A 12,573-nucleotide genomic window follows, 5' to 3' on the forward strand; every position below is an offset into this window, starting at 1 on the left:
GCTTTACAATCATTCTTGCTGCAAATAGAAAATTATGTAAATGGTTGTTGATTCAGCACATTTTGGAAATCTATTTTTAACCATGTGCTACCGTTAAAAAGGCATGCAAATAACTTGTTTTCAATGCTGTTTAATGAAGTTTTTAATGTACAGTGGTGTCTGTCAGATGCCTTTTTTTTTTTTACTTCTAAAATAAGCCTCAAAGAGAAGATGATGTTTTACCATTCTGGATAAACAAATAAATGTCTCAAAAGTCACCAAGAACAGCAATAAATGAAAATTTTAATACTCTGTGTTTTCAACTCCTACCATGAAAGACCTGCATTTCTAAGGATGGCATTGTTTTATCTTTCTAGCTGGTTTTCACACAGAGGGTCACAGGGCAGTACTTTCCACACTCTTAATTTCAAGTAGAGCTCTTGAGTCTTCTGGGCACTATGTGCAGATTTTCCTTTGTTTCTTCTCCTGGTTTTGGTACACAGCTGTACACATCCTACCAACTCGGTAAAGATGTAAGTATTGTCAAAATCTATGTTTTGTTACAGCTGCTGAGGGAATGCTAATTGCAACACCCCGAGGCTTGCTAACATCTGCTGCCAACAGCACACAGCAAAGTGGGCATCCCGGACATAGTGAAAAATAGTAAGGCGTGAGAGCACAGGCATCTATAAACAGAGAGATGATCAAAGAAATCAAAATATTGTCGAATTTATATACTTTCCATATTCAGAAATGTACATGACGAGCCAGTCTGGATAAGAGTATCTCAGAAGCACGTGCAAAATTGAGTGTTGCCGTAGAGATGTGGAACAGGGACAGGACAGTAACTAAGAGAGGGGAGAGAAATGAGGCTACTGCTGCTGCCGCGCCGGCAGGAACGACAGGCAGCTGCTGCCCTTCTAGGGAAGGGCTGCTCCTCCTTTGCAGCTACTGCCCTCAGACCGCTCATTGCTGGCAGTGTCGGCAGCGGGGTGGCGATGTCGGGGCAGAGAGGTCCCTGGTCTTTGGCACTTCATAGCAGCTTGCTATGCCTGGAGGGATTCTGGAGAATCCCCGGGGCAAATTAATAAAAAAAAACACGGGAATCTCCATGGGGCAAATTAATAAAAAAAAATTAATTAAAAAAAATTAATAAAAAAAAACCCCAAACCCCGACGTTTCTGTACAAGCTTCAGTGGTCTCTTGCGGAGTTAACATGCTTTGTGACTGTTCAAGTCAACTCGAACATTTCAAGGGGGGAAAAAAACACCAGAGCACCATTCTTTAAAAGGAATTCAGAGTAAATGCCAATACGCCCTACAAAATTTAGACATTTTCCCATATTCGGTCTCCGTAACAGTCAGCAGTTTTGTGACTCTGACTCCTGACCGAAGGAATGTGGGGGGCTTTTTCAGGGCAGAAAGGTCCCCGGCTTAGGGAACAGACTTTAGCGGTCTCTTGTGGAGTTAACGTGCTTCGTACCTGTTAAAGACCCTTCACGAGCATTTCAGAGGAAAACCCCCACGGCCCCGTTTCCCACTCGGAAAACCGCGCCGGGGGTCTCTCCCTCCCCTCACGCACACCTCGGGGGAGGGGGCGGGCACACCGCGCGCCGCCGCCGCCTTCGCGCGTTCGCGCCTTCCCGCCCCTGCGCGGTGCGCGCGCACGCAGCGCCCCCTCCTCCTCCCGCCCCCCGCGCTCTCCCTCGGTCTCCGCGTCACGTGCCCGCCTTGCCCTCCTCGGCAGCCAATAGGCGGCGCGCCGCGCGCTGCAGGGCCCTTTATAAGGCGCGGCGGCCGCGGGCGTGAGGCGGTGGCTGTCGGGGGGTTTGGGAGCAGTGGTTGCGTTCGGGGCGGCGCGGTCCTTCCACCCGCCTCTCTTCTTGCGCCGCACGGTCCTTCTACCCGTCTCCCTGAGCCGCCCGGGAAAGGCCCAGGTCTGTGCCCGGGACGGGCGGAGGGAGGAGGAGGTGGTCGTGCCGGAGGCGGGCGGGCAGCTGGGGAGGGCCGGCCATGTCGGGGCCGCGCAGTGCCTGAGCGGGTAGCGGTGTCCGCCCGGCGGCGCGCAGCGCGGGCGGGCCCTGCCCCTCGCCCTGCCGGAAGGGAGAGCGGGGCCGGCTCGGTGCCCGGGCGGGCGGCGGGTGCGGGCGGTCCCTGCGGAGCTGGCTCGGTCCCATCGCCGGGCGAGCGGCAGTGGCGGCGCCGTGCGCCCGCAGAAGGGCTGTGTGTGCGTGTCTCCTCCTGTCTGCCGTCCCACCTCCGTGCCGGAGCTCTACGTCTTCTCTAACAAACTCTCTGCCTTGCTTCTCCCCCCGCCCCCCGGGCTTCTGCTTTGTGGATGTTGGCGGCTTCATGTTGTGACAGGAGAATGTGTGTATGTCCTGGGCCCAGGCGGATCGGTATGTATCTCCCTTCGTGGAGCGACGGGCTCGGGGGTCGGATGGGACCCGGGAAGGGGCTGCTAGGCTGGGCTGTGTCTGAGGGCCGAAGCCGAAGGGAAGGATTAACGGTGCTGCTTGTGTTGAATGCTTATTGTTCCTCCTCCCCCACCTCCCCGTCCTCTCCAGCTGGCTCATTCAGGTTTGTCAGGTGTAGGAAAGGCACCCGAGTAAGTGTTTTTACCCGAAGCCATGGCGCAGTGTTTTGGAGGAACCTGTCTGTGCAGTGTCAATTAGCCCTTATAGAATGGCTATAACGAGCCTTTATTAAAGAAAAGTGGAACACTTTTCTATTTTCTTAGTGTAGTACTACAAAACCCCTTAGTTGACCATCTGACTCATTATTGGTCATAATATGTTTACAGTTTGAAAAATAACACTTGTACCCTGCTCTGGGCTTGGGGAGGTGTTTACACTGGATTGATTCTACTATCTTAATGAATCTTGCTTGAACTGTAAAATTTCTACTTCTTTTTCTTCTCTGCCATCTTTTGATCAGCCATAATGATCTTGGGATCTTAATTATTTAAAGGCTAGCTGAAGTGTCTGGTTATATTTGGGGCATCTGTGTTGTGGGGGTGAATGGGGGAGACTAACTTCCATTCAGGTTTGGACACTTGGAATTATGTATTTACTTAATCAACTTGGAATTATTGAATCTGGTATGTGAAACAGACTGATCTCTTAAACTGACACAGATCTACTGTAAATGATAAGAGCCAGGGAAAATGGGAGGCCAACTTTTTACTACTTTCTCTTGGATTTCATGTAACATTTGATAAACTAATGATTAAAAATCAGCAAAATATTCTCTGCTGGCACTGCAGAACTGTTACAGCAGCAATACATTTGTATTTTTGCTACATCATGGACCAACAAAACTGTCAGAACAGTTGAGGCACCACTGTGGGTCAGCACGGAACACAAATGCTGAGCAGTCAGGAGAACTTGATCAGTGGGAGTCTAATGGGAGACCAGTACTGAAACTGAGGTGCTGCTGTAGGCCAGGCACATCCATAGAACCTTAAGGTTACTGTTCTGTAAGCAAAATTGTTGCTTTTCAATGTCACGTGAAGAAATATGCATAACTGTTACCAAAATAGCTCCCATATAATTAGAAGGCAATGAATAGAATTTAAAATCTATATTTAGAGTTTCAGTCTATTGCTGTCATGCTGTGTGTGTGTGTGAAGCCTGGACTGGAGAAGCAAATGGCTAACATAAATTCAGTATGCATCTGGAAGCTTGAGCCAATTCACTGCTGCTGGGTGTCTGGACTACAGCCCAAGCTCTTCCTGTACCTGCACAACAGAAAACTTCAGTCTTCACAGCTGTCAGTGGGAGATTCGGGAGAGTCTTTGTCAACATACAACAGTCACTCACTAATACTGGGAAGTCAGTGGAGTGATAGCAACACAAATTCTGCTCTGCTTTCAGCACTTACATGTCATGTAACAGAGAGATGGGCTCCAATCTGGTTTACTTAAAAAGAGCAAAGAAGCTTGGAGGGAAGAATGTGACTTGCTGCCCTTTTTTGAAACAGAGAGAATGGGGTAAAGCTTCATATGTTTCCAGACACTTCTTAGCTGGTCCAGGTGATCAGAATCCTATGGCTGAAGCTATGGAAAGCTTATGGAATGGGGTGATTGCAAAATGCAATTTCTCCTATGTTGTATGATCCTTTAGGCTGAGTATTTGGGCTTGCTGCCTATTTTAGTGGGGTTGAGTCTCATCTGAAATACTGGTATGCCTGCTTGGCTGAAAAATCCATTTAGTAGCTGAAGCACCTTGCATAACACAGCAATATCCATTTCTTCAGTAAAACAATATGACATTTAGCAGTGCTGATAGATTAGTACTTATGATTGCAGTAAGCCTTCTAATGGTCTTTTCTGAGAAAAAGCTTTTATGATGAAACTTGATCATAAAAGCGAAAATTGAATTTGCCTTAAATGTGTGTACTTCACACAAGGCACAGTTCAACTCCATTCCACTCTGGAATTGTTTCTCAAGTATTACATTGTGAAAGACTTCCTGATAATGAGGCATAGTGAATAAGGCTTTTGAGAGGCACTCTCACTGATGTTGTGATTTGGTATGTAAATGGGGACAAGAAAGAGTACGCTAGCATACTCTTTCTTCAGGGAAGTGAAAAGTAAGGAAAGCTTTTAGATGTGGCAAGTAGCAGTAGAATATTTTTTCAGATACTAGTGGTTTATCTTAACACTGAATTAGAGTATTGTGCAAGCCTGTGTTCTAGACACGGAAGCAAATAATTTGCATACAGTCCTTCAATTGAGTAGCTTTTTAAAGTGCTTTGTAATCTTAAAATTTACTGGGATGGAGTAGCTGTTGGAAATATATATTATTTCCTTTCTACCTCTTGTACTTATATCTTAAGCTAGAAAGTTGCTGCATAGATTGCTGTGGCTATTTTGTATATGTCACACAAGTTTGAAGTTTTACATGTGAAAGGGGGGAGAAGAAACAAAACCTGCTACTGGCTTCTGATTGTGTAAAGAATATCCATTCCCTATCACCTACTGCTTGCTTCTGTTGTCTAAACAGTCTTCACTGTATGTCATCTCAGAGTTGTTTCTTGAGTCCTCCTGTTAGATGCTTTCTCTTCTTCTGCCTTATAGAAAGAGTTTTCTTCCTTGTGTGCCATGTTTGTCTCTGTCAGCTGTGAAATCACCAGGAAAGCAAATAGCTGTAAAAGTCCTGTGGCAATTATGTTGAGTGCTCCATGCTAACCATTGTGCTAAGTTGTTTGAAGCTTCATTGACTGTCTGGGTGATGCTTTCACTTCATGCCTGCTATCTGAGTGGGTATAAGAGCCAAAACACCTGTGCTGAAGTATGGTATAGATTTTTGGTTACAGCCCAATGTAGTGTCTATAAACAAGCACCTTGTAATGCCTTTCTTTTGTCAAGTCCTTTGAAGCTATGAACTCTATATAATAAGCAACTCGGTTAGGAGCTGTAAACATCTTAATAGAATTCTGGGGGAAAAAAATCTGTTAGCTGTCCCGCTAAGCATAGTTGTTCTCTTGTCTTTCAGCAATTCCAGTCCGAAGCTCCAGGCTGCCATTGTTCTCTGATGCCATGCCAGCACCAGCTCATCTGTTCCCATTGATTCGTAACTGTGAGATTAGCAGGATAGGCAGTACTGCGTGTTACTGCCACCATAGACATCTGTGTTGTTTGTCATCTCATTTTGCTCACAGTCACTTCAGATATGCACCGCAGAAGAAATTTGCGGTACTTTATAGGCCAAAGGAGCACTTTAATCACTTTATTCACACAAGGGATTATGCTTCTACACCACAGAGGTTTTACCTCACCCCTCCACAAGTCAACAGCATTCTGAAGGCAAATGAATACAGTTTCAAAGTCCCAGAATTTGATGGTAAAAATGTAAGTTCTGTTCTTGGCTTCGATAGCAACCAGTTGCCTGCTAATGCTCCGATAGAGGACCGGAGAAGTGCTGCCACTTGTTTACAGACGAGAGGGATGCTTCTGGGTGTGTTTGATGGCCACGCAGGCTGTGCTTGTGCTCAAGCTGTCAGTGAAAGACTATTTTACTACATTGCTGTCTCTTTGTTACCTCATGAGACTTTACTTGAAATAGAAAATGCTGTGGAGAGTGGCAGAGCTCTCTTGCCCATTTTACAGTGGCACAAGCATCCCAATGATTATTTTAGCAAAGAGGCTTCCAAGCTTTACTTCAACAGTCTAAGAACTTACTGGCAGGAGCTGATTGATCTCAACAGTGGAGAGACTACTGATGTGAGAGAAGCTTTAATTAATGCCTTTAAGAGGCTTGATAATGATATTTCTTTGGAAGCTCAAGTAGGAGATCCTAATTCTTTTCTCAACTACCTAGTACTGCGAGTAGCATTTTCTGGTGCAACTGCCTGTGTAGCTCATGTGGATGGTGTTGACTTGCACATTGCAAACACAGGTGACAGTAGGGCAATGCTTGGCGTTCAGGAAGAAGATGGATCTTGGTCTGCAGTTAATTTGTCCTATGACCACAATGCACAAAATGAACATGAAGTGGAACGTGTGAAAATGGAGCATCCAAAGTCTGAAGAGAAGAGTCTTGTGAAACAAGATCGTCTCTTGGGTCTCCTGATGCCTTTCAGAGCTTTTGGTGACGTAAAGTTTAAATGGAGTATTGAACTGCAAAAGAGAGTAATAGAATCAGGCCCAGATCAGCTGAATGACAATGAATATACAAAGTTTATTCCTCCAAACTACTACACTCCCCCATACCTCACAGCTGAACCAGAAGTCATACATCACAAATTACGGCCACAGGATAAGTTCCTGGTTTTGGCCACAGATGGGCTGTGGGAGACAATGCACAGGCAAGATGTAGCTAGAATTGTAGGGGAGTACCTCACTGGTGTTCACCACCAGCAGCCAATAGCTGTTGGTGGCTATAAGGTAACTTTGGGACAGATGCATGGTCTCTTAACAGAAAGGAGAGCAAGAATCTCTTCAGTATTCGAAGATCAGAATGCAGCAACTCACCTGATACGTCATGCAGTGGGTAACAATGAGTTTGGAACAGTGGATCATGAGCGACTGTCCAAGATGCTTAGTCTTCCTGAAGAGCTGGCTCGAATGTATAGAGATGACATTACAATTATTGTGGTGCAGTTCAATTCACATGTTATAGGTGCATATCAAAATGAGGAATTGTGAGTTTAATGCAGTGAACTAGTTACCAAAGTTGTAACAAGGGCCAGTATGAGCAGCAAATTAAAAAAAATCCACCCAAAAATAAAATACAAAAAAGCCTTTGGCAAACAATTGTTTGTTTGCTAGATTCAGCATATCTATTGTTCCTGCCTTTCCCCAGAGCTCTAAATACATGGGAAGTGCTATTGACCTAATACAAAACTTGAAGTGTGTCATAGCTTGGGAAAAGAGGTTTTTGTAACAGCTTTGCACTATTGATTTCATGAATGCTGCTAAAACAATGTCTTGAATTTGGCAAATTTGGTTGAGGGAGGAAGTAGGATAAAGAATTAACTATCAAATATCTGGCTGTTCAAGAAACAGCTTGCTTATAAAATATCTGCAAATATATACACTTAAGTAAAAAGTATTGTTGAATTTTTTACAGGGCTAATTCTTGCAATGGTTATCTGTGAATATATTGTCTATTGTTTCTTCTAAGCAGAAGGTCACTTTAACCATGTAAGTCTTCAGTGTAGCAAAGTTGTCTCACTTTCATATGGACAATGTCATCCACGCAAGGATATTTGTCTAAGTGTTCACTTTCAATGCAGGTCTAAGCCATAATCAATACCTGAGATTCTGATACAGCTTAATCATATCTTATGCACGGTAACTTCTAAATTTCTTGTGCATTAATACTTGGCTGTGGGTTTCTGCACAACTTGTAGGGCAATAACATTACAACATGCAGCAAGATGCCAGATAACTTTGTGGAGGACTTCAGTTTTCAGTATAAAGAAACTTCCAGAATTTTCAAAAAGTCAGTATTGTTGGTTGAGGCTGTGTTTGCTTACCTAAAGGTTATGTCCTTCCTGGACTCCACCCCTCTCTGGCGTTGCTTATCTAGTAAATAATTTTTCACCTGAAAAGACCAGGAAATCATTGCTAACCTCTTTGTAGCTTTATAACTTGCACTCATTTTCACTTTGGATATTTCAAAAGGTTGTATTGTTTGTCCTTCACTTGAACTCATATGTGTAAGTTGGGTTGAAAACTACAAATTACAAAAAAATTGAAGTATGGCTTGTAAATAGCGTTTTAATGGGGAAACTCACTGGCATGCATGTGTATGTTCAGTGGCTATTTCTAGCAACTTCTTTTTTAGCTGTGTGTTTCTGGGCAGCTGGTATATGCATGCTTTTACAGTCCAGAATGCTATCCCAGAGCCATCTCTGAAATGGGTCTCTCTGGCTTGGAATGGTTGAATTTGAGCTTAAAAGATTGGCTATACTTGTGTGCCAAAATTGTTGGGCTTGTAATAGTAAAAGTAGAGACTGACAACTACTTGGTCATCATTGCACCTATTTTAGGTATGTTACATTGTATACAGATTTATTTTAACCTACCCCTAGGTTAAAAACTGAAATGCCCGCTGAAATACTAGTCCTTGATGACACAGAGAACACATTTACCTTTTTTCCTGGGTACTAGAGGACAATGAAGGTCAGCTTGTTTCACTTTACCAAGGTGTTTCAGTTAAAATACCTCCCTAGCCCTCATTATAGCTAGCTAAATCAACACTTTACTCAATTAACTGAAATATACTAGGTTTCTAAAGTGGCATTTTCTACTAAGTGTGTCTTGCCAATTAATGCTGCTGTTACATAGGCTGCACTTAGTTTGAACAATGAACCTGTCCTATAGTAAACATTGGCTTCTCAAACTCACAAATGCTATGTGTCCTCAGTGGCCTGCAGCTTTAGTGTGTCTCTACCTAACCTTTATCAGCTTCAATACTGCTGTAAGGTTAATGATACCTAAGTTCACATTCAAGATGTGCACAACCCTTCTTTATTTGAAGGGAAAAGGGGAACTCTAAAATGCTTAGACAAGTACTGGCTGTTGACATTGCTTCTGTATGTTGTGTTTTGGTGACTGTGTCATTAACTAGGTCAACAGACTATGTTCTATCATTCAAATGCAGTATGTATCTCCGCTGTTGCAGTATTTAACTTTCTTACTTTTTTTTTTTACTGTTAAAGCTCTATTAACATGCATTGATGTATCTAACCTATGGTTGTTGATACAGATTTGGTACAAGTCATAGCTAGAAGAAATGCACATTGGTCCCATGGATACAACTTTATTGAGGAAAAGCTGCTTTTTGTAGTAAAGATACTTAAGTATGGGGTCAGACAATATTTATATATTGCTTGGAGACTTGCTCAGTATGTATGCAGTGAACAGAAGCAGCATAACTACCTGCTGAACAGGTGATGTGAACAAACATCTTTTAACAGATTCCAATAAAATGATCAATTATGCAGAAATCCACGTGTATTGAGTTGATGTAGAATGTGATATCTGTTCTGCTGGGACTTTGTTCTTTTGTGTGTCCCCTGTTATGAATATATCAGATGGCCAATGAAAGTGAAGTATAAATGGAAACAAACTGAGAATTGAACTTCAGAGCTCTTCAATGCCACTGTGAGGCTCAATGCCACCCTGCATCAGGCATGAGGGTGCTGCCTCCCCCAGGCAGCAATGCTCAGATGCTTCCATCAATATCGCTGCATGTCTCAGTTCCCAGCACCTCATGAGTACCTTCAGGGCCAGTGCTTCTGAGGAAGCAGCATCATTTCAGACCTTAAAGCTGTGTACTGTACTTTGTAAAGAGCAGTACAGCATTTCATAAACAGTCTAAAATATGTGCAGATTAAATTGGGATAAGAACAAGCTGATGGTGAGCTAAACAGACACAGCTCTTGTGCCACAGGCTGAGGACACATTTGCCTTGTCTTCTGCAGTGTTGCGTTGCAGAAAGTATGGTAATTGTGTATGTGAGGGGATGCTGGGATTACTTTTTCAAATAAGGATTTCACAGCTGCAAATGTGGTTCAACGAGGGAGGATGGCTGAAACTTGACAGTAAGCACAAGCTTCACCTTAATCTTTAAAACTGTTCTAGATGAGTGTGTCAGTTTAACGGTAATACTAGGTAAGAGAGGAGTGGGACATCTGTTACCTGTACTTTCAGCTTAAGGCTCTGTTAACTCTGTTCCCTTGTGTTCAGTGGTATGTGTATTGTATTTGCCTTTGGCAGTATTTTACAACTACTCTTGTGGTAACTTCTATATTCTCAGTTTACTAAGGTTGGAGAAGACCTCTAAGATCATTGAGTCCAACTGTTAACCTAACATGGCCAGGTCCACCATTCAACCATGTCCCAAAGCACCACATCTACATGGGCTTTTTTTAATACTTCCATGGGTGGTGATTCCACTACTTTCTTGGGCAGCCTGTCTCAATGCCTGGCCACCCATCAATAAATTTTTTCTAGTATCCACTCTAAACCTCCTCTGGTGCAACTTAAGGCAGTTTCCTCTTGTAGTATCACTTTTTACATGGGAGAAAAGTCTGACCCTCACCTGTCTATAGCCTCCTTTCAGGTGGTTGTAGAGGGCAATAAGGTCTCCCTTAAGCCTCCTTTCCACTAAACACTAGCTCCCACAGCTGCTTCTCCTAAGACTTCTGCTCCGATGTTCATTTGCCCTCTATGTGTATGACTTTGAGTACAGAACTTAAATATTCTCACTTTCCACTCATTTCCTCATTGCAGGGCAGAGTTTTGCATATAGCAGACTTGTAAAACGGGACCTACACCAAGGAGCATAGTCTCAACACGAGGTACTGTTTGTAGTTAGATTCTTGAACATGAGTCCCTGTACTTAGAACAATTCTGGAACGAGAGGATGTTTTGTAACTATTTCTGATAAGTGCTCTGCAGAATGGCTAAGATGCTCTGTTCTTCCTCAGTGGGGAGTCTATTTGTGATGAGATTACCTGGCATAGAACTAGAAATTATCCCTCTAGGTATCTATGGTGACCTAAGCTCCCTGTTGCAATCTTATCTGGTCTCATAACAAAAAAAAAGTTTGCTGTCTGATTTGCACCAGAGGCCCTTGCTGCTGAACACTGTCTGAGTGCTGCTGCACGGCAGTCCAAGAACAGTGCTAGCATAAGGCATTTTGGGAGACCAGTGGAGTTGGCATCTCTTAGTGGATATGCTTGATCCTGTGTGAGAAACCTGTGCAGCTCCTGATTGTTTTTCAGTATTGTATAAGTAGAAACAAAATCTGTGGAGTTGGAATACTTCGAGGAAACACATAAGTTCACTTTACTTTTACCCTATTGTAAACAGTTAGATAATAAACATTATTTATGACTAATTTTTGGTGTTTAAGCTGCTGTCTTGTAAAAAACAAAACTTGAAACTAGTTGCTGAGTTGCTTTTACTAGGTGAAGTAGCTTCTTAGTAGAGGGTAAAATAATAACAGAGCAAATCTTGTAATTAATCCTTTAAATGGTCAAACTAATTTGAACTTTTGTCCTGTTTGGCATCCCATCTATCTGAATGGTGACAAACTACCCATGTCAGTTGTACAAAGAGTGTTGTTTCTTATTGAAGCTTAGGTAGGGCTGTATTCAAAAGCTTTCTTGACAGGTTTCCGTATTAATTGTTCACACCACTAATGTGGTGGTGGCGGCAAGTCCAGGGTTGTGTTTGCAATGCAATAGATAGGCCTATTGTTACAATCCTGGTTACACCTTCTGTTTTATTTGCTGCTCCTGAGTATTACTAATAAATTTCTGGGTAGAAGGAAAGGGTAACTCGAATTTCATAACTGGATCACAAATGAAGTATAAGTTGGCCGGGGCATTGGTGGCAAAAACAAAGGCAATCTGAGATGCATAAATGGTCTGTTCTTACCTGTTCTGCAAGGTCTCAGGGTAAAAAAACCCCAAACAACTTATCTCATGTATTGATCAATGTGCAAGTCTTCTGAAACGGCATTTCTTGCAAATGACCCACCTAATCAGTCATGAAGCTTTCCAGGATTACATAAAACAGCATAAGAAAATACAGGCACCATTCAGTATATACCATGATAATCAAGTACTTTATTTTGTTTGTGGCAATTAAGAGGAAATTAGATTTTTTTTTTTTTTTTTTAGAACTTAACAAATAAAAGGAGTAGACTAAAAGTTCTCTACCTCAAAAAATCAGGGTGACCCAGTACAAGACTATTTTAGGATTGTTCTCCCTATATCATCTCTTTCTGTGTTGAAGGGAAAAAAAGGTGAACTGCGAAGTATGTATCTGTTCCTATGGTTCCTAGTCTGGATAAGTAAGTAATCAGTCTTATGGGTTTCAGGGGATGTTTTACACAGCAGACTGTTCACTCTCCTCATGGCCAATCTTTCTCTGAACACAAAAATTATGCTTGCTTTATAGACTTTCTATTAGATTTCCTAGATAGAAAATCCTATTTAATAAAACTTGTGAATGCCAAACTATTTTTATAGCATTATGAACAAACTGGTCAGTTCTAATATCCAATGTGTACTAAGGTAGCCTTTAATGTATTGCCTCACATCTTAATTGCAAAAACAATCCAGTTAGGGC

General features: G+C 42.7%; 1 protein-coding gene across 4 annotated transcripts; it reads left to right on the forward strand.

The window, feature by feature from the left end:
• Window positions 1–1,762: 1,762 nt before the first annotated feature.
• On the forward strand, window positions 1,763–9,437 carry PDP1 (pyruvate dehydrogenase phosphatase catalytic subunit 1). Of its 4 annotated transcripts, none has more exons than XM_042035960.1 (3): window positions 1,763–1,915; window positions 2,343–2,377; window positions 5,477–9,437. In XM_042035960.1, the coding sequence occupies exons 2-3, from the start codon at window positions 2,347–2,349 to the stop codon at window positions 7,126–7,128; spliced, it is 1,683 nt and encodes a 560-aa protein (XP_041891894.1). In that variant the 5' UTR covers window positions 1,763–1,915; window positions 2,343–2,346; the 3' UTR covers window positions 7,129–9,437. The 4 variants fall into 4 exon arrangements, with proteins under 4 accessions (XP_041891894.1, XP_041891896.1, XP_041891895.1 ...); XM_042035962.1 differs by having other exon boundaries at window positions 1,764–1,915; window positions 2,370–2,377; XM_042035961.1 differs by lacking the exon at window positions 2,343–2,377 and having other exon boundaries at window positions 1,764–1,915.
• Window positions 9,438–12,573: the final 3,136 nt, after the last annotated feature.

The sequence above is a fragment of the Corvus kubaryi genome, unplaced genomic scaffold (assembly GCF_017639235.1).
Source record: "Corvus kubaryi isolate FWS band 111438036 unplaced genomic scaffold, C.kubaryi_AGA036_p1.0 37385, whole genome shotgun sequence".
NCBI classification, from domain to species: Eukaryota; Metazoa; Chordata; class Aves; order Passeriformes; family Corvidae; genus Corvus; species Corvus kubaryi.